A 24,234-nucleotide genomic window follows, 5' to 3' on the forward strand; every position below is an offset into this window, starting at 1 on the left:
CACAAAAAGGTAAAAGAAGACACACTGAAAGGAAAAAAAAAATCATGAATAACTTAATACTGGACAGGGAAGAAAACTCCTAATTAGTGAACAAAAGGTCATCTTCCAGGACTTAAATGGGAAGACTGTGGTAGGTCTGAGGTGCGAAGGTGCACACTGGGATTGCATGTGGCTAATGCATAGGATTGGGGGAACTTTAGGGATGGGCAGAGCCAGGGAGAGGGGGAGCTGTGAGTATTACACATTCCTCTTCTGTTCCTCCTCCTCCTCCTCCTCCTCCTCCTCCTCCTCCTCCTCGTCATTGTCCTCCTTTTCTTCTTCACAGTAGCAGTGAATGAGCTGATGGAGATGCTGCTGGAGGTCATGTGGTTGTGACCCTTCGTTGGGGTCCTCCACTTGCTCCAGAAGGACCTGTTTTCGCCGCCCAGCTCCCTTCACCACTGTGCGTCTGTGGGTGCGACCTTTACGCATGTGGGCCCTACAGACGAGGCATGGAGGGAGTGGAGAGGAGAGGAGACAAAAAGAGGAAGAGAATAAGGTCAGCATCTTTAAAAATACACCTGTGGGCTCTGTGGAATGCATTGTAATAGGAGGAACAGACAAACCGCAAAGGATATGCTTTAAATCCAGCATTCAGTGGTCAACAGATGCACAGCAACTTCATCTTTAGTTTCTAGCTGCAGGAACCTCATGATTGTTAGGGAATGCTTCTGAACATTGTCTGTCATTCTTGAGGCTGCCTGGCAGATACCACACTCTTGCTTGGCCTTCTGGGAGTCTTAAGGTGTCATTGTGCTGCCTATCACTTTGTACCTGCTGCCTTTGAGAAATCAATTGTGAAAGTCAGTCTGGCAGGCCAATGCTGTGTTTTAGATGTCTCCCAACTCCTGCAATTGGCTCTAGCTGATGAGCTAGAGGCAAGCCCATCCTCCACTGTGTCAGCCGCTGAATATGTGCAACACAATCTGAGAGAAGCTCAGGCTGACATAACCTTAGCGTATTTGTGTTACGTGTTTGTTGCAATTCAGTAGTTTGTAGGGATGTAGCAATAAGAGACTCACGTGTAACAGGTGTAACTAAGGTGTAACTAATGTGTAGCTTATGTGTAAACTTGCACATTCTTCCAAACTGTGTTGAGTGAATCTAGTACCAAAGGAAATTGCTTGCATATGTTACAAAACTCCCACAGTGGACTGTTATGAGTAATGTACCCCTGCTATTGTGGAATGTAGTGTGCTGCAATAGGAGGCAAGTCAATGATCAACCCATAATATGGTCTACAGTTCTCTGAGAGTTAGTGTTAACTACAAACTCATGTTAGTAATGTAGAACTATGGAAAGCAAGCAGCAAAATTGAATAGTCACAGTGAGTAGTGTGATTTTAATCATTCCATCGTCATGCATGGGGCACAGTGGACCAACTAGTTTATTTTTCATGCACTAAGCACTTCACCACACTTCACTATCATGTATGGCAGAGGTTTTCAAACGGTGTATCGTGGCATACTAGTGTGCCTTGAGGCAAGCTAAAGTGTGCTGTGGAATTTTGAGACCTCTAATGCATTTTACTTATAGTACAACTCAGCTTCACAAAATAGGCTATTGATTTACAGTGCAACATAATCAGTAATTTGTGTGAGCAGTCACTTCCTAATATAGGCAATTTTTTTTTTTTATTTAAAATGAAATTTGATCCTATTTGCTCAGTCCGAGTGGGCCCGATTCATGTTCTCCCTTCAATTTTATTATGGGGTTGGTTGAAATAATTACTGCGCTGCATATCAGATGATGTGACGAGTTTACAGTAGCTAGCTAGTGACAGCCAGCATAGGCTACAAAAAAAATCTATATGGATCACTTTCTTGTGCATTTCTCTTTGTATATGTATGTGTGTGTGTGTGTGTGTGTGTGTGTGTGTGTAGAGCTGATATTATATGAGCTCTCCATTCATTGTTGCTGGGTTTGTTTTCAAGTTAGTGGTCTGTCTAGTTTGACTAGCTAGTACTTTTTCACTTGTAAAAAGAATTAAGTTAGCAGATATAGTTACTGATTCTTTGTGTTATGTTTAGTTGAACATAAATGCCATAGTTTCTGTTAATTTTACATCACTTTCTTCATAAGATGTCTTTTTTTAGTCACACACATCAGTGGTATTTGTACTGTTCTAGAAATTGCACTTTTTATAATTTTGAATTATTTCTGAATTCACATCAACAAGATTGACCCGTCATAGAAGTGTGTTTGTGTGCCAAATATTTCTAAATACAATATAATGGTAATATGTGTTACATTCTGTGTAATTATGACTACACTTATATGTAGGTATACCTTGAGATTTGGCTTTGACCTATGGTGTGCCTTAGCCCCAAAAATATTGAAAACCATTGATGTATGGATGTGTGTGTTCTGTGTGTTTCTATTGTCATATGATTCCTTTATGTTTTTGTATTGTATCTTGACTTTAATGCTGCAGATATTGCCGTCGGTAATTAAGTCTGAGTCTGAGTCTGTCTCTAAAAAAAGGATATGGACAGATATATCGGATATCAGAAATTCAAGATCCCAAATATCGATGGTGGTATTGGAGACAAAAATCTCATATTGGTTGGGCTTTAAATGAAATGTGATCTCATAGTTGATCATCTGCCTTATTCTTTTCTATGGAGAATAGCCTACAGTAATATTAGCCCATTGACTCACTGGTTAATGTTTGTAACTGAACCACTAGCAAACAAATTATAACATTACCTAGATTCATAGCAGCATGGTCACCACGGTAAAAATGCACACACACACAAAATAGTGCTCTCACACACACACACACACGCACACACACACACAAAATCACACACAAGCACACACAAACCTCCTGACAACAGTTCCATCTTCTTTGACAATCTCTCTCTCTACCACCTGAGGGAGCTCTGCTCTGCTAAAACCACCTACGTAACCTAGTGCCTGGTGGAGTGAAAAGGAGAAGAAGTTTTGACACTGCAAAACTGTGAGGTCTGATCCTGTTTTAAGGCAATGAGTATGAGAGTATGGTTCAATGGAGTTGAGACAGTAGGCCAACTCCAGTGACTTGATAAGGAATGCGGTAACAGTGAAAGCCAAAACCAAAGCAAAAATGTGGTACTCTCTCCTACTGCACATGAATTGATATAGGCTACTACACTGACATGTGTTCTAGTCAAGCTATACAAACAAATTATCCTGCTAACAGTTTTTGGCATAATGTCTACAAAACTTAAAAGCCTTATCACACATAGGTAATCTGCCAAATCTAGGTTAGGAGATAATGGAAATTATTGGCAACAGACTATTAACAGACCTGTTTGAAGTCGTCCTGGGCTGAGGGGAGGTCAGAGGCCAATGATGGGTCACCAAGGTGTGTCATTGTCCTCTCACCCTCCACCACTGCCGTCCTTTCCACCCGACTGACCTTACAGCCCCCAGTTGTCTCCTGCCCTGATGTTGAGAAACCCTCACATTGAGAGAATGTTACCTAGATAAAATAAAGTTGATTTTGGTTTGTGTTTTTATTATTTTTATGTTATTACTAATAAAAATGTTGATGTTTCTTTCGTATTTCCTGTATTTCCAGCAATTTTGAAGACCTACATGATACTGTACACATGCACTGTATACACATACCTCTGTGTGGTCTCCCTCGCTTTTCAATACAGTCCGCTTCACCACCTTAGAGTAGCCATCTCCCTCTGCCATACTGATGGACCCCTGGGGAGCTCCTTCTAATGAGACCTCTTCATGCTCCACACCATCTGCAGACACACACTTGCGAATAATCTTACGGGTCACCTGGGGAAGATCAAGTGGTCAAAGAGCATTAGGGGGAGAGGCATCCATTTTAGAAGCAGCTGCACAGGTATTGCTGTATTGTATTGCTACACTATCACAAGTTTGATTTGTTAAAGGAATAGTTCACCCAAAAATGAAAATTTCATTATCTACTCACCCTCATATCAGTTGAAACACCGGCAGAGTTTGTATGCTAATATAACACACAACGAGTAAGCTGGCACAGCTACCTTCTCTGAAACAACTGAAGTGAATGGTGACCGCTTCTTTAGAGTTCCAAAAAGGGCAACAAATGACCATGAAATTACGTAGCATAATTAAAGTGCTCTGAAGCCAATAGATTGCGCTTTGGATCCAAAAGTCTAATATTTACCTTATTATCTGCACCCGGCTAGCAGTCACAACAGTAGCAAGCAGATACTGCCTTCAAATGCTGTCAGAAATATTGTAATTACGGGTAAAGTGGGCTTGAATGACCCAATAAAGTGGTAATTACAAATGATGCCAAGATGTGACATTCTCAGTCTTTGTTTATCCTTTAGGTGTCAGGTGCCCTTTTTGGAAGTCTAAAGAACTAGGCACTTTCCACTTCAGTTATTTTGGGGAAGGCTGACACTGAGCTGTGCAAGCTAACTCGCTGTGTGTCATGCGGACACACAAACAGCAGTGTTTCCACTGACATGAGGGTGAGTAGATAATGACAAAATTGTCATTTTTGGGTGAACTATTCCTTTAAACTATTCCTTTTTGGTATGTGCATGAGAGTTTTTTCTTTAGAAACATCCATTACCCTTTTGACCACCATGTGTCCATTTTCATCCGTGTACTTCTCTTCGGTCACTGATTGAGGGGGGAGGTCAGGCATTTCATCACCCTATAGGGGACACAACACAAACCTAATCAGGAATGGGATACTGCGTGTCTCTCTTGTGGATGGTGCTGTTCAAGAAAAAAATAGGATGCAAAAACTTGTATTTTAGATAGCAATTCAGTGAGAGGTAAGGGACATCTGTACACAGGAAATTAACTTGCATTGTCAGGGAAAAGTTATTGTAGTCAAATAAACAAAGAAGTACACACAGTGGCACAAAACACATTCATGAGGTTCAGCCATCTATACAACGCCATCAGAAGCGGTAGGTTTCTTATTAACCCCAAATGAATGCTTGAACACTCACATATTTCATCCATTTTGATGAAACTGAAGGTTGTTAGACAAGAAATATTTTTTACTTGACAATGAACCCCAAGACTGGTAGAAGTTACACTCTGGAAGTCACAACCCTCCATGCTTATTTAAAACACATCAGTCCATGCTAAAATGGATACCTGAATGACAACTCTCCTTCGCACTACTCTGGTGGTCAAAAATTCCTCATCTGAACTTTCTGACATTGTTCCAAGCTCTGCAGTGATCTCCTGACCAGACAACAAAGATGCATTGAGGTTTATGGCATAACTTTTTAAATGAAATGATGTTTGTGGCAAAGCAAGCAATAAGCACAGAGTGTTATGGTGCACTTTCCTTTTGAGTATTTACACTGAGTTTTTGTACTCCAAGTTGGAAAGCACAACATAGTAGTCTGTAACTGGGAAAATATTTTATAAAGCATACCATGCATGTGTTTGATTAGAGAGTTAAGGCTCTCATTAGTGACAAGAAATACCATGTGGTTCATGGTTTATGACTGAAACACACAACCCATGTATCAGTATCAGCAGTGATGAACTAAGGCAGTATGAACAAAATAAGTAAAATGTGTCTGAATATGTTGTATGTATATCAACAAAACAGCATGCTAAGCATTAGGACTGGTTAATTCTAAAAACAAAATAAATTGAGGGTTAATGGGAGTTTCAGATCCAATCTTTGTGGCCACACAGTTATGTTAAAGCAGTCATTCCTTTTTGAAGCAGGTATTTGGGTTAGCACAGCTCTGGGAAAGGATTGCAGGTTGGGACGATTTGCCAAATCTCATCTTACCCTTGCCAGAGATTTATCATTATCATCATGTGCTGCCAATCCATGAGCAGGAAGGTCTTGTGGAGCCTCATAGAAGATAAAGTCTTCATTGTGTGCTTCCAGGGAGTGTACTAGTTCTTCACTCTCTTTGTGTGCATTATCAGGAGGCTTGTGGACATAAGATGCATCCTCATAATCCTCACTTCCAGAGGACAGCAGGACTTTTCGTTCTTGTCTGCCAAAAGCAGAGTAAGCAGGGTCTGTTGACTTTGGATACATCCTTCCTTGTTCTCCAGGATGAGTGGAATGATCATGGGGCCGACCTCCACTTGACCTACTCCTCTTAGGTTCATCAGGCTCAGTCTCTGAGAAATCTGATGCAGCCTGTTCGCAGTCAAAGTAAGGCTCTGGGTCAGAGTCTTCGAAGTTTGTTCTATATACACCACTATGTACAACATCTGCATATATTGGAGGCTTGGGGCTGTAGATGGTTGTATTAGGAGAGGTCTCTGCATACCCAGGTGGGATGCTGTACTCCTCATCAGAGGTTGATGCTGCCGTCTCTGCTCTGGGTTCGGCTAGAGTGGACTGAGAGGCAAGAGACTCATTGTCTACCAGGGTCAGGGATTCTCCTGACTGCTGTGTACTGGTCCTTGGCCTAACCTCATCAGAGGATATGTCAAGGTTCCCTGAGCAGGGGTAAGGTGCCAGCTCCTCAAAGTTGAAGTGTCTTGCAGATGTGACTGTTTCAGGAGTGCGTGGAGTCAAATCAGAGAGAGACTGAGAAAAAAGATCATCAGTCTGAATGGCTTCAGGCGGGAGATGGGAGACTACAGAAGTCTCCCATAAATAAGGGAGTTGATCTTTGGTACTTTGTGTTGATGTTTCTTCTACCTCACGACTTGATTCATTAGATGATCTAGTGGATTCACATAATTCTTGACTTTGAATAAGAATGTCAATTGTGGAATATTCTTTATTAACATCAGCCAGATCTTCCTCAAATATGTGAGACTGACTCTTTGTAGACAGTTTGGGAGAGGACACTGAAGAGAATCGCTCAGTAACATTTCCATCACATTTGTTTGACCGCAACACCTCACAAGGAAAACCTGAGTCTGATGATGTTTCCTTAACATCACAGGCTTGTTGGGGAGATTCTAGAATTGTAACAGATTCAGAAGGGGATATATGACTATCTGTAACACTGCCAAGGCTTGATGCTACAGCTCTATGAGTGTGAATGGAAGCAGGTGGATCCAAGTTATGAAAATGAACTGGTTTAGCTATGACTTCATTTGTCTCTGAGGTTTTGATCAGATCAGGAGTGACTCTCACTACTTCAGGTTCCATTTCAATGGAAGTCTGGAAATGTGCAGGCACTGAGACTGCTGCATTTGCTTGATTTGGAGCTTCTGCAAGTTGTAGAACAGATGACACGCTGACTCTTAAGGCATTACTATCCTCGTTAGGGCATTGATCTTCAGGTGAAAGGTCTTCAAACTCAATATAAGGTTGATCAACTTCAGGGCTTTCATCACTGGATTCTGACAGAGGTGGGTCAATTGTCTCTGGTTTAAACTTCAGTTTCATCTCTTCCAGGTCTGACAGTAGCTGGTCAAGCTGAGGGGACCCAGACCCTGGTGGTGTTGGAGTGGACTCTAAAGACATGGCTATTTGATCATCCAGGCTGTCTTGGGACGTATGACACAGCAGGTCTGGGACAACTGGGCTTGAATCAGCTGAGGTTGAATCTCTGATTTGTTTAGTGCTCGGCAGCTTTTCATCTTTCTCCTGTGGTGAGCCACTGTCATTGGTCAAGGTCATTTTAGGTTGTGTTTTACTTAAGTCAAATGTAACTGAACTCTGTAATTCTAGAGATTGGTTTTCAGTATGAAGTGTTGTATTTGACTCATGTGCCAAGGATGGGATCTCAGTTGGTAAGAGCTGACTCTGCTCTAAAACCACATTTTTGTATTCTGAAGATTCTGAGAGACTCATGGAGGATCCTGTGGGAACCTGCAAGAAATTATATAATGGAGTGGAAAAAGGAAAAACAAATATGAATAAGAGATGAAAGATATTTTTTTTGGTGATGAAAGGAAGAGTCATACTCAGCATGCACTTTAGAAGGGTTCAGGAACAAGTTCTGTTTTTATAGATTATTGCAATGCCTATCAAATTAAGAAATTCACTTGTCTGTCAACTTGCATTTTAAAAAATCTGATGTATTTTTAGAAGCATCATTCATGTCATATATAAAACTATGATCTAACAGACCACATACAATAAAATAATGCACATTTTATGTACTTTATATTTAATATTGACTGATTCAGATGCTACAAGATTAAGATGTTTTCCAAATATTCTTGCCAAAACAAAATTTTGGTAAGAATTCTAACACTCAAGGAGGGTACAAACGAACTTAAGTCATAATGTGAACATGGACATGCCTCAATTTACATAGTCATCATCTCAAGTGTGCATCCCCGTGCGTAAGTGCAGGGTAAGCACCACTGCACATTGCTTAAAGGATAGCACCGGTGTAATTTTACTTTTTTCCTGTCACCATCATTGGCCATGAAAAATCTAAACTTACCAATGTATCTGCCATAGTCAGAATGTACTACTGTGTGTTTTACTGCTGGTTTGCCCCATCTCCCAATAGTCTCCCATTGTTTTCAAAAATACATTAAAAACAACTCACAGACTTCTTCTGCTGCCTTGACACGTGTATTGCGGTTTTTCCTAACCTGACTTTATCACACAGCTAATTATCGCTTTTAATGGGGCCTTCACTCTTTCCATTACTGCGCATTATTACCTACTTTTAGTGGCAGCAAAGAGGCAAATGAAACTCAAGCCAACTTTTAGCTGGAGATGTGCAATATCTTCACATTCAATTCTAGTACAATATAATTACTTTTGATACAATTGTAACTGCAATGATTATGGCGTTATAAAGTCATGTTAGGAAAAAATAAAACACACGTGTTATTGTTTTTGGGGGGCATTTCTGCCTTTATTAGACAAAGAAAAGCCTGGGAGAGAAAGGGGGACAAAAGGTCCTGGATCCTATTGGAATATTGCATTTACATGGTATGCGCATTTTCATGGTATGCGCGTTAGACCATTGAGCCACCAGGACACCCCAACACATGTGTTATTTAAAATGATGGATTATGTTTGTCAATGCAGCAGTATGTGTCTGCAAGCTGTTTTTAATAGATTTTTGAAAACAACGGGAGCCTATGACTTCTGGACGGTAATGCAAACCTGCAGTAGGATAGACAATACAAATATAGAGGTGGGTTTAGAATCTTCATAGGTATTAATGATGATAGGAAAAAAACCTAAAATTACACTGGTGTTATCCTTTAAGTTGAGGTCTAAATAGTGCCCTGAGTCTGTTATTTCCAATTTCTGTAATAGTTAAAATACATAAATAAATACAAGCAGGACACCAAGGCATGACATAACCAAGGCACTGAAATCTCCTTAGCGTTAAGGAAGGCTTTCAGTCAAAGCATTCTATATATGACACTAAATCTATGGTTAGCTCTTTAGCTAGCTTATGACAATGTTATACACCATGTGTCTGATAGAAAGGTCATGGCGTTGAGACAGGATGTCTCTGTTCTTTCCATTAGTAATATTTTTTTCAGAGAACATTCCTGCTGCTCTAATGCAAACATGCCACAGGAGAAGAGTAAAGCCTCTAGATCATATTAGTGAAAGCTTGAGCCAAGAATCACTAAGTGAAGTTCACACATTATGCACTGCCATCTTCATTACTTTTCAAAGCAACATTGCATTCTCTGCCGAGCAAGAGCTTGTGCTGTCTTACCGACACCAAGGGACTTTTGTTTTCTTCCTCTCTCATGGTCTTTCTTGTCATGTGCTTGCAAAACAAATCTTGGGGCTTTGTAATGTTTGACTTTGATTCAGGTTCTGTCCATTTATATTCTTGTTCATGTTCTCTTCTTTTCACTGATTCTCCACTTCCTTGAGTTTGTGTATGGAGAGCCTCCTCCAGCCAGACAGCATGAGGAAATCTCAGTTGTTGTACTACAGATGGCACATGACTCAACTCAGTACAAAACTGCCTAATCCTATGTACCCTCACCTGATCTAATCTAGGTTCTCGGCTGTCTGGGGAGGAGGCCTTACAAAAAAAGACTGATTATCTGAATCCAGAGAAGGAGCTATGAGTCCTGTCTCAACTGTTGCAGTTGGTGGCATCAGAGTTTCAGTATGAGATTCTGTGATTGTATGATCACTGATTGTGGAGTGTGATAATGAGGAATCTTCTAATGGTTTGGAATCTGATCTGATGCTTTCAAAATGGCAAGATTTCCCACGACTTTGTTGCTCTTCCATGCTAACTGATGTAAAATCTTCATGTGTTTTTGGCAGATCACAAACCTCCTCAGACCATTTTCCTACTGCATCTTCAACATAACTTGCCTTATTGTAGAAAGGTTTTCCCTTATATAATGGATCATATATATGTGTCATTAACTTGCTGGAGACAGGCTTGTGTGTGAGTCTGTTTTCTGTGGTATAAATCTCATCTGAAAGACTTTGCTCAGATGACAGTGATACTGATTCTGTTTCTGGTATAGCAGATGTCAGCTGATGCAAACTGCCATCTGACTCTCCTAATGAGGTAGTATTTTGAGGGGATGATGGCCTTAACTCAGACAACCAGTAGTCAAGGAAGGACTGTGTGTACCCATTCTCTGATGACAAAGATTCAGCTGATAGATCATGGAATTCATATTGGTTCTTTTCCATAAAAGGTCCTAAAGGTTCATCGGGAGAATCTCGTCTGTTCCCATCAAACAAAGTATCAAGGCATAAATCAGAATAATCCCAGTCCAGCATTATGGAGTCAGGTGAAACTGAGTTATATTCTGAGAAATGCAGATAATCACAATGTTGACATTTGAACTGAGGAATTGGTGAGTCTGGAGATAGGGCACTATACTCATCAAACAAAGCAACAGATTCTGGAGAAGGTGGCCTCACGTCAGTGAACAAGCAGTCTAAATGGAAAAGGTTTCCATCATCTGACCATAATGATTCAGGGGATAATGGTCTATACTCTGGAAGTGAAGGAATCTCAACCAATTCCCATTCAACTGCATGCGGGGAAGGACCTATAGGTCCAGTGTCAACTGTTTCAGATGGTGGTATAAGAGTGTCGCTATGACATTCTAGTACAGTATGATCAATGATTCTTGAGTGTGAGAATGAAGAAGCTTCTACTGTTTTGTCATCTGATCTACTTTGACAATTGTAAGACTTCCCTAAGCTATGTTGTTCTTCGATGCTGACTGTTCTTAAATCTCCATATTTTTGTGGTGTATCATAAACCACGTCAGACAGGTTCTCTAGTGTACATTCAAAAAATCCTGGTTCACTACAAAAATGTTTTCCCTTATAACATGGATCATACATATTTGCCATTAACTTGTTGGGGAGAGGCGTGTTTGCTCCTCTGTATTCTGTGGTAAAAGTTGTGTAATCTGAGAGACTTTGTTCAGATGATATTGATTCAGGAGTGATAGGTTTGAGCTGGATAAAATCTTTTTCTGACTCATGTAACTGTGCAATATCTTCAGGAGATGGTGGTTTCAATTCAGACAGCCAATACTTCAGGAAAGACTGAGCGTACTCATTTTCTGATGACAAATGTTCCCCTGATAGAGGTCTCAACTGAAATTGTTTCTCTTCTTCTGAAGACTCTGAAGACTGTTTGAAATGAGTGCTACCTTGTACAACATCAGTGTATGTTTGAGGAGTTGTAGCTGATGGTATCTCTTCTATGTTTTGTTCATGTTCATATTCTGCGATAAATGAATCTGGTGAATCTGGCCTGTTTTCTGCAAACAGTTCCTCAACACAATATCTGGAATACTCAAGGTCAGAACATACTGATTCAGGGGAGCATGATCTGCCTCCTGAGGATAGTAAATAATGACTGCAAAAGTGCTTTCCAAATTGGGGAGTTGGAGAGTCAGGAGAAAGGGATCTATACTCATTGAACAATGCAACTGACTCAGGTGAAGATGGTCTTGACTCTAAAAACAAGATTTCCTGGACTAAAAAAATATCAGTGGAAGATACTGAATCTGGTGACAGTGGTCTGTATTTCAATAGCATGTTATTGAAGGACTCATGGAATTCACTGTTAAATACAATGGAATCAGGGGAATCTGGTCTGATCTCATCAAACAAAGTATCAAGGCATAAATCAGAACACACTGAGTCTGAAGTTATGGATCCAGGAGAAGGTGACCTATTACCAGAGGAATCCAGACAGTCATGGCAATATTCAAATTGGAACTGAGGAATCTGTGAGTCTGGTGATAGGGGTGTATACTCATCAAATGATACACCAGATTGTGGAGAAGGTGGTCTCATGTCAGTGAATGTATGGTCTAGATGTAAAGGGTTTCCATCATCCAAATTTAGTGATTCAGGGGACAGATGTCTATACTCTGAAGGAGGAGACCACTGGACAAGTTCCCACTCTACTGACAGGTGGGAGGTAGCTAGATTTTGTGCCTCCCGTGGCCCTGATGTTAACAAATGAGTATACTCTTTCAACTCTGCATTTTCCTCTTCTCTATGGTATGTTGGAGAGGAATTTTCTTGCAATGCCTCTTCTAGTAAAGCCTTATCAATTGTAGACAATTCAGTTTCACCATGTTTGGTTGCTTCAGAAGAACATTTTCCAGTGTTGGGTTTAATAACATGAAGTACCTCAATATTACTAGAAGAATCTCTCTGATGTTCCATAACTTGTCTACCTTGCCATATTTCAGCTACATTTTCACATATGACTGTCTTACTCCTGTAGCTATTTCCTTTGTACACAGGATCATACATATGGCACATCAGTTTGCATGGGACTGCCTTGTATTCTGGAACCAATGCCATGCCTTCACAAACATCCAATATCACCTGTGATTTTTCAGGTTTTTCTAGTTTGTTAAAGTTTGTGGAAACTGACTTAGCTCCACTCTGAGTTACATCTGAATGATACACATTGCTCTCACCCTCAGAACAGATGGAATCAGGTGAACAAAATTTGAACTCACTGAACAGGTCCAGACCTTTCTCCTCCCGGTCTATATCTGACATCACAGATTCAGGTGAAGAATATCTCTCTACTGTTGGCGTGTACACAGGCAGACCAGGAACATATTGGGAAACTCGTGAGTCAGGAGAGAGAGGCCTATACTCATCTAAAGATGTGGTAGATTCAGGGGACAACATTCTAAATTCAGAGAACCAGTGCTCAAGGACAGACTCCAAACATTGAGACTCTGATGTTAGTGATTCAGGTGAAAGTGCTCTGAGACTGCATGGTATCTCTTCACATTCTTTATCTACATGCTCTGACAACCCCGAATCAGGAGACTCGGGTTTATCCTCATTAAACAATGCATTACGACATAAATCAGTACACTCCCTGTCTGAAGTCCCTGAGTCAGGGACTTCAGACAGGGATATTGTTCTTGCTCCTGAAAACATTAAATAATAGTCCAAACTTTGGTCTCCATATTGAGGAATTGGTGAGTCAGGGGAGAGGGGTCTATTCTCATTAAATGATGCATCAGATTCAGGTGATGATAGTCTGGATTCTGACAATAAAAACTCCAGGAATGAAAAGTTATCCAGTGAAGTTACAGATTCTGGTAAAGGAAGTCTGTCTTTTAACAACATTACACTGAAAGGTTCTCTAAATGCCCTGTCAAATACAATGGAATCAGGTGAGTCGGGTCTGTCCTCATCAAGCAAGCCAACAAAGCATGTATCAGAACCTTCCCAGTCTGAAGTTGCAGACCCAGGGGAAGATGATCTGTTACCAGACAGATCCAGACAATCATCACAATACCAAGAGTTGAACTGAGGAATTGGTGAGTCTGGAGATAGGGATCTATACTCATCAGATAATGCAACAGATACTGGAGAATGTGGCGTTGTGTCAGTGAACATATAGTATAGATAGGAAAGGTGTCCATCATCTGAATTTACTGATTCATGGGACAGCAGCCTGTACACTGGAAGTGAAGCAAATTGTACAAACCCCCCCTCTACTGAGACTTGGGAGAAACCAGGTTTATTCATCTCTACTGGCCAAGATCTGGTCAAATCCATTTTACTCTCTTCATTATAGTATGATAGTGAGGAATCATCGTGTACTACCTCTTCAAGTGAAGGTTTATCACTTTTTGACCTTTCAGTCAGACCCAATAAAGTTGTATGAGAGGAACATTCAAGGCTGGGTTTACTTATATGATGCGACATGATGCCAGATGAATCTCTCTGATGTTCCATTAATTCAGTACTTTTACATCTTTCACATTCATGATCCAATACAACTTCCTCAATCCTGGAGCCCCTTACATTGTACATTGAGTCATACATATGGGACATCAATTTGCAAGGCACTATTTTGTAAAACAGACTGTATTCTGGAACCAATGCCTTTTCTTCACAAGTGTCTAATATCACCTGTAATGAAGGTCGCTCTGTACATTGCTCATTTGGGAAAGTTACTGACTCTTCATCTGATGATAATGATTCAGGTGAAACAGCCCTGAATTCCACTGTTTTCTCTGTAAAGGCAGAATCTGCTTGTTTTACGTGGCCAATGCCTCTCACAACATCTGCATATGTAAAAGATTTTGTGACTGCAGAAGGTCTGAGCATAGTTAGAGGTACACTACTCTGTTCAGCTTCAACATGTGATGTGAATGAATCTGGTGAGTCTGGTCTGTTTTCATCAAACAACTCCTCAAGGCAATATCCAGAGTACTCGAGGTCTGACATTGTTGACAGAGGTGATGAGGGTCTACTTTCAGAGTATTGTAAATAATAGTTACAATGTTGATTCTTCAGGTGGGCAAATGTCATGTGAGGAGACACACAATGCTGCCCATCTGATGCCACAGACTCTGGGGAGGATGGTCTAAAGTCTGCCAACCAGCCCTGAAGCAATGAAAAATCAAAATCGGAAGATACAGAATCTGGAGACAAGGGCCTGCTATGAAACAACCTTTCAAGTTCGCAGTCCGATAGAACTGACTCTGGGGAATCTGGTCTCGTCTCTTCAAACAAGCTTTCAAGACACAAATCAGTGTATTCCCAGTCTGAAGTTGCTGATTCTGGTGAAAACGACCTGTTTCTTGAAAAGTCAACATCATAACCACAATACTGAGACCTGAACTGTGGAACAGGTGAGTCAGGAGAGAGGGGCCTACATTCATCTTGAGATGCAATGGATTCAGGGGACCGTGGTCTTAACTCAGTGATCCAACAGTCAAGGGAGGCCTGAGTGTACTCTTCATCTGATGATAATGATTCAGGTGAAACAGCCCTGAATTCCACTGTTTTCTCTGTAAAGGCAGAATCTGCTTGTTTTACGTGGCCAATGCCTCTCACAACATCTGCATATGTAAAAGATTTTGTGACTGCAGAAGGTCTGAGCATAGTTAGAGGTACACTACTCTGTTCAGCTTCAACATGTGATGTGAATGAATCTGGTGAGTCTGGTCTGTTTTCATCAAACAACTCCTCAAGGCAATATCCAGAGTACTCGAGGTCTGACATTGTTGACAGAGGTGATGAGGGTCTACTTTCAGAGTATTGTAAATAATAGTTACAATGTTGATTCTTCAGGTGGGCAAATGTCATGTGAGGAGACACACAATGCTGCCCATCTGATGCCACAGACTCTGGGGAGGATGGTCTAAAGTCTGCCAACCAGCCCTGAAGCAATGAAAAATCAAAATCGGAAGATACAGAATCTGGAGACAAGGGCCTGCTATGAAACAACCTTTCAAGTTCGCAGTCCGATAGAACTGACTCTGGGGAATCTGGTCTCGTCTCTTCAAACAAGCTTTCAAGACACAAATCAGTGTATTCCCAGTCTGAAGTTGCTGATTCTGGTGAAAACGACCTGTTTCTTGAAAAGTCAACATCATAACCACAATACTGAGACCTGAACTGTGGAACAGGTGAGTCAGGAGAGAGGGGCCTACATTCATCTTGAGATGCAATGGATTCAGGGGACCGTGGTCTTAACTCAGTGATCCAACAGTCAAGGGAGGCCTGAGTGTACTCTTCATCTGATGATAATGATTCAGGTGAAACAGCCCTGAATTCCACTGTTTTCCCTGTAAAGGCAGAATCTGCTTGTTTTACGTGGCCAATGCCTCTCACAACATCTGCATATGTAAAAGATTTTGTGACTGCAGAAGGTCTGAGCATAGTTAGAGGTACACTACTCTGTTCAGCTTCAACATGTGATGTGAATGAATCTGGTGAGTCTGGTCTGTTTTCATCAAACAACTCCTCAAGGCAATATCCAGAGTACTCGAGGTCTGACATTGTTGACAGAGGTGATGAGGGTCTACTTTCAGAGTATTGTAAATAATAGTTACAATGTTGATTCTTCAGGTGGGCAAATGTCATGTGAGGAGACACACAATGCTGCCCATCTGATGCCACAGACCCTGGGGAGGATGGTCTAAAGTCTGCCAACCAGCCCTGAAGCAATGAAAAATCAAAATCGGAAGATACAGAATCTGGAGACAAGGGCCTGCTATGAAACAACCTTTCAAGTTCGCAGTCCGATAGAACTGACTCTGGGGAATCTGGTCTCGTCTCTTCAAACAAGCTTTCAAGACACAAATCAGTGTATTCCCAGTCTGAAGTTGCTGATTCTGGTGAAAACGACCTGTTTCTTGAAAAGTCAACATCATAACCACAATACTGAGACCTGAACTGTGGAACAGGTGAGTCAGGAGAGAGGGGCCTACATTCATCTTGAGATGCAATGGATTCAGGGGACCGTGGTCTTAACTCAGTGATCCAACAGTCAAGGGAGGCCTGAGTGTACTCTTCATCTGATGATAATGATTCAGGTGAAACAGCCCTGAATTCCACTGTTTTCTCTGTAAAGGCAGAATCTGCTTGTTTTACGTGGCCAATGCCTCTCACAACATCTGCATATGTAAAAGATTTTGTGACTGCAGAAGGTCTGAGCATAGTTAGAGGTACACTACTCTGTTCAGCTTCAACATGTGATGTGAATGAATCTGGTGAGTCTGGTCTGTTTTCATCAAACAACTCCTCAAGGCAATATCCAGAGTACTCGAGGTCTGACATTGTTGACAGAGGTGATGAGGGTCTACTTTCAGAGTATTGTAAATAATAGTTACAATGTTGATTCTTCAGGTGGGCAAATGTCATGTGAGGAGACACACAATGCTGCCCATCTGATGCCACAGACTCTGGGGAGGATGGTCTAAAGTCTGCCAACCAGCCCTGAAGCAATGAAAAATCAAAATCGGAAGATACAGAATCTGGAGACAAGGGCCTGCTATGAAACAACCTTTCAAGTTTGCAGTCCGATAGAACTGACTCTGGGGAATCTGGTCTCGTCTCTTCAAACAAGCTTTCAAGACACAAATCAGTGTATTCCCAGTCTGAAGTTGCTGATTCTGGTGAAAACGACCTGTTTCTTGAAAAGTCAACATCATAACCACAATACTGAGACCTGAACTGTGGAACAGGTGAGTCAGGAGAGAGGGGCCTACATTCATCTTGAGATGCAATGGATTCAGGGGACCGTGGTCTTAACTCAGTGATCCAACAGTCAAGGGAGGCCTGAGTGTACTCTTCATCTGATGATAATGATTCAGGTGAAACAGCCCTGAATTCCACTGTTTTCTCTGTAAAGGCGGAATCTGCTTGTTTTACGTGGCCAATGCCTCTCACAACATCTGCATATGTAAAAGATTTTGTGACTGCAGAAGGTCTGAGCATAGTTAGAGGTACACTACTCTGTTCAGCTTCAACATGTGATGTGAATGAATCTGGTGAGTCTGGTCTGTTTTCATCAAACAACTCCTCAAGGCAATATCCAGAGTACTCGAGGTCTGACATTGTTGACAGAGGTGATGAGGGTCTACTTTCAGAGTATTGTAAATAATAGTTACAATGTTGATTCTTCAGGTGGGCAAATGTCATGTGAGGAGACACACAATGCTGCCCATCTGATGCCACAGACTCTGGGGAGGATGGTCTAAAGTCTGCCAACCAGCCCTGAAGCAATGAAAAATCAAAATCGGAAGATACAGAATCTGGAGACAAGGGCCTGCTATGAAACAACCTTTCAAGTTCGCAGTCCGATAGAACTGACTCTGGGGAATCTGGTCTCGTCTCTTCAAACAAGCTTTCAAGACACAAATCAGTGTATTCCCAGTCTGAAGTTGCTGATTCTGGTGAAAACGACCTGTTTCTTGAAAAGTCAACATCATAACCACAATACTGAGACCTGAACTGTGGAACAGGTGAGTCAGGAGAGAGGGGCCTACATTCATCTTGAGATGCAATGGATTCAGGGGACCGTGGTCTTAACTCAGTGATCCAACAGTCAAGGGAGGCCTGAGTGTACTCTTCATCTGATTCAGGTGAAACAGCCCTGAATTCCACTGTTTTCTCTGTAAAGGCAGAATCTGCTTGTTTTACGTGGCCAATGCCTCTCACAACATCTGCATATGTAAAAGATTTTGTGACTGCAGAAGGTCTGAGCATAGTTAGAGGTACACTACTCTGTTCAGCTTCAACATGTGATGTGAATGAATCTGGTGAGTCTGGTCTGTTTTCATCAAACAACTCCTCAAGGCAATATCCAGAGTACTCGAGGTCTGACATTGTTGACAGAGGTGATGAGGGTCTACTTTCAGAGTATTGTAAATAATAGTTACAATGTTGATTCTTCAGGTGGGCAAATGTCATGTGAGGAGACACACAATGCTGCCCATCTGATGCCACAGACTCTGGGGAGGATGGTCTAAAGTCTGCCAACCAGCCCTGAAGCAATGAAAAATCAAAATCGGAAGATACAGAATCTGGAGACAAGGGCCTGCTATGAAACAACCTTTCAAGTTCGCAGTCCGATAGAACTGACTCTGGGGAATCTGGTCTCGTCTCTTCAAACAAGCTTTCAAGACACAAATCAGTGTATTCCCAGTCTGAAGTTGCTGATTCTGGTGAAAACGACCTGTTTCTTGAAAAGTCAACATCATAACCACAATACTGAGACCTGAACTGTGGAACAGGTGAGTCAGGAGAGAGGGGCCTACATTCATCTTGAGATGCAATGGATTCAGGGGACCGTGGTCTTAACTCAGTGATCCAACAGTCAAGGGAGGCCTGAGTGTACTCTTCATCTGATGATAATGATTCAGGTGAAACAGCCCTGAATTCCACTGTTTTCCCTGTAAAGGCAGAATCTGCTTGTTTTACGTGGCCAATGCCTCTCACAACATCTGCATATGTAAAAGATTTTGTGACTGCAGAAGGTCTGAGCATAGTTAGAGGTACACTACTCTGTTCAGCTTCAACATGTGATGTGAATGAATCTGGTGAGTCTGGTCTGTTTTCATCAAACAACTCCTCAAGGCAATATCCAGAGTACTCGAGGTCTGACATTGTTGACAGAGGTGATGAGGGTCTACTTTCAGAGTATTGTAAATAATAGTTACAATGTTGATTCTTCAGGTGGGCAAATGTCATGTGAGGAGACACACAATGCTGCCCATCTGATGCCACAGACCCTGGGGAGGATGGTCTAAAGTCTGCCAACCAGCCCTGAAGCAATGAAAAATCAAAATCGGAAGATACAGAATCTGGAGACAAGGGCCTGCTATGAAACAACCTTTCAAGTTCGCAGTCCGATAGAACTGACTCTGGGGAATCTGGTCTCGTCTCTTCAAACAAGCTTTCAAGACACAAATCAGTGTATTCCCAGTCTGAAGTTGCTGATTCTGGTGAAAACGACCTGTTTCTTGAAAAGTCAACATCATAACCACAATACTGAGACCTGAACTGTGGAACAGGTGAGTCAGGAGAGAGGGGCCTACATTCATCTTGAGATGCAATGGATTCAGGGGACCGTGGTCTTAACTCAGTGATCCAACAGTCAAGGGAGGCCTGAGTGTACTCTTCATCTGATGATAATGATTCAGGTGAAACAGCCCTGAATTCCACTGTTTTCTCTGTAAAGGCGGAATCTGCTTGTTTTACGTGGCCAATGCCTCTCACAACATCTGCATATGTAAAAGATTTTGTGACTGCAGAAGGTCTGAGCATAGTTAGAGGTACACTACTCTGTTCAGCTTCAACATGTGATGTGAATGAATCTGGTGAGTCTGGTCTGTTTTCATCAAACAACTCCTCAAGGCAATATCCAGAGTACTCGAGGTCTGACATTGTTGACAGAGGTGATGAGGGTCTACTTTCAGAGTATTGTAAATAATAGTTACAATGTTGATTCTTCAGGTGGGCAAATGTCATGTGAGGAGACACACAATGCTGCCCATCTGATGCCACAGACTCTGGGGAGGATGGTCTAAAGTCTGCCAACCAGCCCTGAAGCAATGAAAAATCAAAATCGGAAGATACAGAATCTGGAGACAAGGGCCTGCTATGAAACAACCTTTCAAGTTCGCAGTCCGATAGAACTGACTCTGGGGAATCTGGTCTCGTCTCTTCAAACAAGCTTTCAAGACACAAATCAGTGTATTCCCAGTCTGAAGTTGCTGATTCTGGTGAAAACGACCTGTTTCTTGAAAAGTCAACATCATAACCACAATACTGAGACCTGAACTGTGGAACAGGTGAGTCAGGAGAGAGGGGCCTACATTCATCTTGAGATGCAATGGATTCAGGGGACCGTGGTCTTAACTCAGTGATCCAACAGTCAAGGGAGGCCTGAGTGTACTCTTCATCTGATGATAATGATTCAGGTGAAACAGCCCTGAATTCCACTGTTTTCTCTGTAAAGGCGGAATCTGCTTGTTTTACGTGGCCAATGCCTCTCACAACATCTGCATATGTAAAAGATTTTGTGACTGCAGAAGGTCTGAGCATAGTTAGAGGTACACTACTCTGTTCAGCTTCAACATGTGATGTGAATGAATCTGGTGAGTCTGGTCTGTTTTCATCAAACAACTCCTCAAGGCAATATCCAGAGTACTCGAGGTCTGACATTGTTGACAGAGGTGATGAGGGTCTACTTTCAGAGTATTGTAAATAATAGTTACAATGTTGATTCTTCAGGTGGGCAAATGTCATGTGAGGAGACACACAATGCTGCCCATCTGATGCCACAGACTCTGGGGAGGATGGTCTAAAGTCTGCCAACCAGCCCTGAAGCAATGAAAAATCAAAATCGGAAGATACAGAATCTGGAGACAAGGGCCTGCTATGAAACAACCTTTCAAGTTCGCAGTCCGATAGAACTGACTCTGGGGAATCTGGTCTCGTCTCTTCAAACAAGCTTTCAAGACACAAATCAGTGTATTCCCAGTCTGAAGTTGCTGATTCTGGTGAAAACGACCTGTTTCTTGAAAAGTCAACATCATAACCACAATACTGAGACCTGAACTGTGGAACAGGTGAGTCAGGAGAGAGGGGCCTACATTCATCTTGAGATGCAATGGATTCAGGGGACCGTGGTCTTAACTCAGTGATCCAACAGTCAAGGGAGGCCTGAGTGTACTCTTCATCTGATGATAATGATTCAGGTGAAACAGCCCTGAATTCCACTGTTTTCCCTGTAAAGGCAGAATCTGCTTGTTTTACGTGGCCAATGCCTCTCACAACATCTGCATATGTAAAAGATTTTGTGACTGCAGAAGGTCTGAGCATAGTTAGAGGTACACTACTCTGTTCAGCTTCAACATGTGATGTGAATGAATCTGGTGAGTCTGGTCTGTTTTCATCAAACAACTCCTCAAGGCAATATCCAGAGTACTCGAGGTCTGACATTGTTGACAGAGGTGATGAGGGTCTACTTTCAGAGTATTGTAAATAATAGTTACAATGTTGATTCTTCAGGTGGGCAAATGTCATGTGAGGAGACACACAATGCTGCCCATCTGATGCCACAGACTCTGGGGAGGATGGTCTAAAGTCTGCCAACCAGCCCTGAAGCAATGAAAAATCAAAATCGGAAGATACAGAATCTGGAGACAAGGGCCTGCTATGAAACAACCTTTCAAGTTCGCAGTCCGATAGAACTGACTCTGGGGAATCTGGTCTCGTCTCTTCAAACAAGCTTTCAAGACACAAATCAGTGTATTCCCAGTCTGAAGTTGCTGATTCTGGTGAAAACGACCTGTTTCTTGAAAAGTCAACATCATAACCACAATACTGAGACCTGAACTGTGGAACAGGTGAGTCAGGAGAGAGGGGCCTACATTCATCTTGAGATGCAATGGATTCAGGGGACCGTGGTCTTAACTCAGTGATCCAACAGTCAAGGGAGGCCTGAGTGTACTCTTCATCTGATGATAATGATTCAGGTGAAACAGCCCTGAATTCCACTGTTTTCTCTGTAAAGGCAGAATCTGCTTGTTTTACGTGGCCAATGCCTCTCACAACATCTGCATATGTAAAAGATTTTGTGACTGCAGAAGGTCTGAGCATAGTTAGAGGTACACTACTCTGTTCAGCTTCAACATGTGATGTGAATGAATCTGGTGAGTCTGGTCTGTTTTCATCAAACAACTCCTCAAGGCAATATCCAGAGTACTCGAGGTCTGACATTGTTGACAGAGGTGATGAGGGTCTACTTTCAGAGTATTGTAAATAATAGTTACAATGTTGATTCTTCAGGTGGGCAAATGTCATGTGAGGAGACACACAATGCTGCCCATCTGATGCCACAGACTCTGGGGAGGATGGTCTAAAGTCTGCCAACCAGCCCTGAAGCAATGAAAAATCAAAATCGGAAGATACAGAATCTGGAGACAAGGGCCTGCTATGAAACAACCTTTCAAGTTCGCAGTCCGATAGAACTGACTCTGGGGAATCTGGTCTCGTCTCTTCAAACAAGCTTTCAAGACACAAATCAGTGTATTCCCAGTCTGAAGTTGCTGATTCTGGTGAAAACGACCTGTTTCTTGAAAAGTCAACATCATAACCACAATACTGAGACCTGAACTGTGGAACAGGTGAGTCAGGAGAGAGGGGCCTACATTCATCTTGAGATGCAATGGATTCAGGGGACCGTGGTCTTAACTCAGTGATCCAACAGTCAAGGGAGGCCTGAGTGTACTCTTCATCTGATGATAATGATTCAGGTGAAACAGCCCTGAATTCCACTGTTTTCTCTGTAAAGGCAGAATCTGCTTGTTTTACGTGGCCAATGCCTCTCACAACATCTGCATATGTAAAAGATTTTGTGACTGCAGAAGGTCTGAGCATAGTTAGAGGTACACTACTCTGTTCAGCTTCAACATGTGATGTGAATGAATCTGGTGAGTCTGGTCTGTTTTCATCAAACAACTCCTCAAGGCAATATCCAGAGTACTCGAGGTCTGACATTGTTGACAGAGGTGATGAGGGTCTACTTTCAGAGTATTGTAAATAATAGTTACAATGTTGATTCTTCAGGTGGGCAAATGTCATGTGAGGAGACACACAATGCTGCCCATCTGATGCCACAGACTCTGGGGAGGATGGTCTAAAGTCTGCCAACCAGCCCTGAAGCAATGAAAAATCAAAATCGGAAGATACAGAATCTGGAGACAAGGGCCTGCTATGAAACAACCTTTCAAGTTCGCAGTCCGATAGAACTGACTCTGGGGAATCTGGTCTCGTCTCTTCAAACAAGCTTTCAAGACACAAATCAGTGTATTCCCAGTCTGAAGTTGCTGATTCTGGTGAAAACGACCTGTTTCTTGAAAAGTCAACATCATAACCACAATACTGAGACCTGAACTGTGGAACAGGTGAGTCAGGAGAGAGGGGCCTACATTCATCTTGAGATGCAATGGATTCAGGGGACCGTGGTCTTAACTCAGTGATCCAACAGTCAAGGGAGGCCTGAGTGTACTCTTCATCTGATGATAATGATTCAGGTGAAACAGCCCTGAATTCCACTGTTTTCTCTGTAAAGGCAGAATCTGCTTGTTTTACGTGGCCAATGCCTCTCACAACATCTGCATATGTAAAAGATTTTGTGACTGCAGAAGGTCTGAGCATAGTTAGAGGTACACTACTCTGTTCAGCTTCAACATGTGATGTGAATGAATCTGGTGAGTCTGGTCTGTTTTCATCAAACAACTCCTCAAGGCAATATCCAGAGTACTCGAGGTCTGACATTGTTGACAGAGGTGATGAGGGTCTACTTTCAGAGTATTGTAAATAATAGTTACAATGTTGATTCTTCAGGTGGGCAAATGTCATGTGAGGAGACACACAATGCTGCCCATCTGATGCCACAGACTCTGGGGAGGATGGTCTAAAGTCTGCCAACCAGCCCTGAAGCAATGAAAAATCAAAATCGGAAGATACAGAATCTGGAGACAAGGGCCTGCTATGAAACAACCTTTCAAGTTCGCAGTCCGATAGAA

The 24,234-nt window shown here is 42.0% G+C and overlaps 1 protein-coding gene across 1 annotated transcript in view; it reads right to left on the reverse strand.

Moving 5' to 3' along the window:
- Window positions 1-237: 237 nt before the first annotated feature.
- Window positions 238-24,234, reverse strand: part of ank2a (ankyrin 2a, neuronal) — an 87,517-nt gene continuing 63,520 nt past the window's right edge. Inside the window, exons 43-47 of the mRNA XM_071533775.1 lie at window positions 5,804-6,525; window positions 4,610-4,693; window positions 3,655-3,819; window positions 3,443-3,468; window positions 238-478 (exon numbers count right to left, since the gene is read on the reverse strand). Coding sequence (XP_071389876.1) covers window positions 238-478; window positions 3,443-3,468; window positions 3,655-3,819; window positions 4,610-4,693; window positions 5,804-6,525 — 1,238 coding nt within the window. The remainder of the gene's footprint in view (window positions 479-3,442; window positions 3,469-3,654; window positions 3,820-4,609; window positions 4,694-5,803; window positions 6,526-24,234) is intronic.

This window comes from Centroberyx affinis, unplaced genomic scaffold (assembly GCF_046629955.1).
Source record: "Centroberyx affinis isolate AG114_WGS23_722 - 3 ecotype Tasmania unplaced genomic scaffold, CSIRO-AGI_Caff_v1 ptg002428l_1, whole genome shotgun sequence".
NCBI classification, from domain to species: Eukaryota; Metazoa; Chordata; class Actinopteri; order Beryciformes; family Berycidae; genus Centroberyx; species Centroberyx affinis.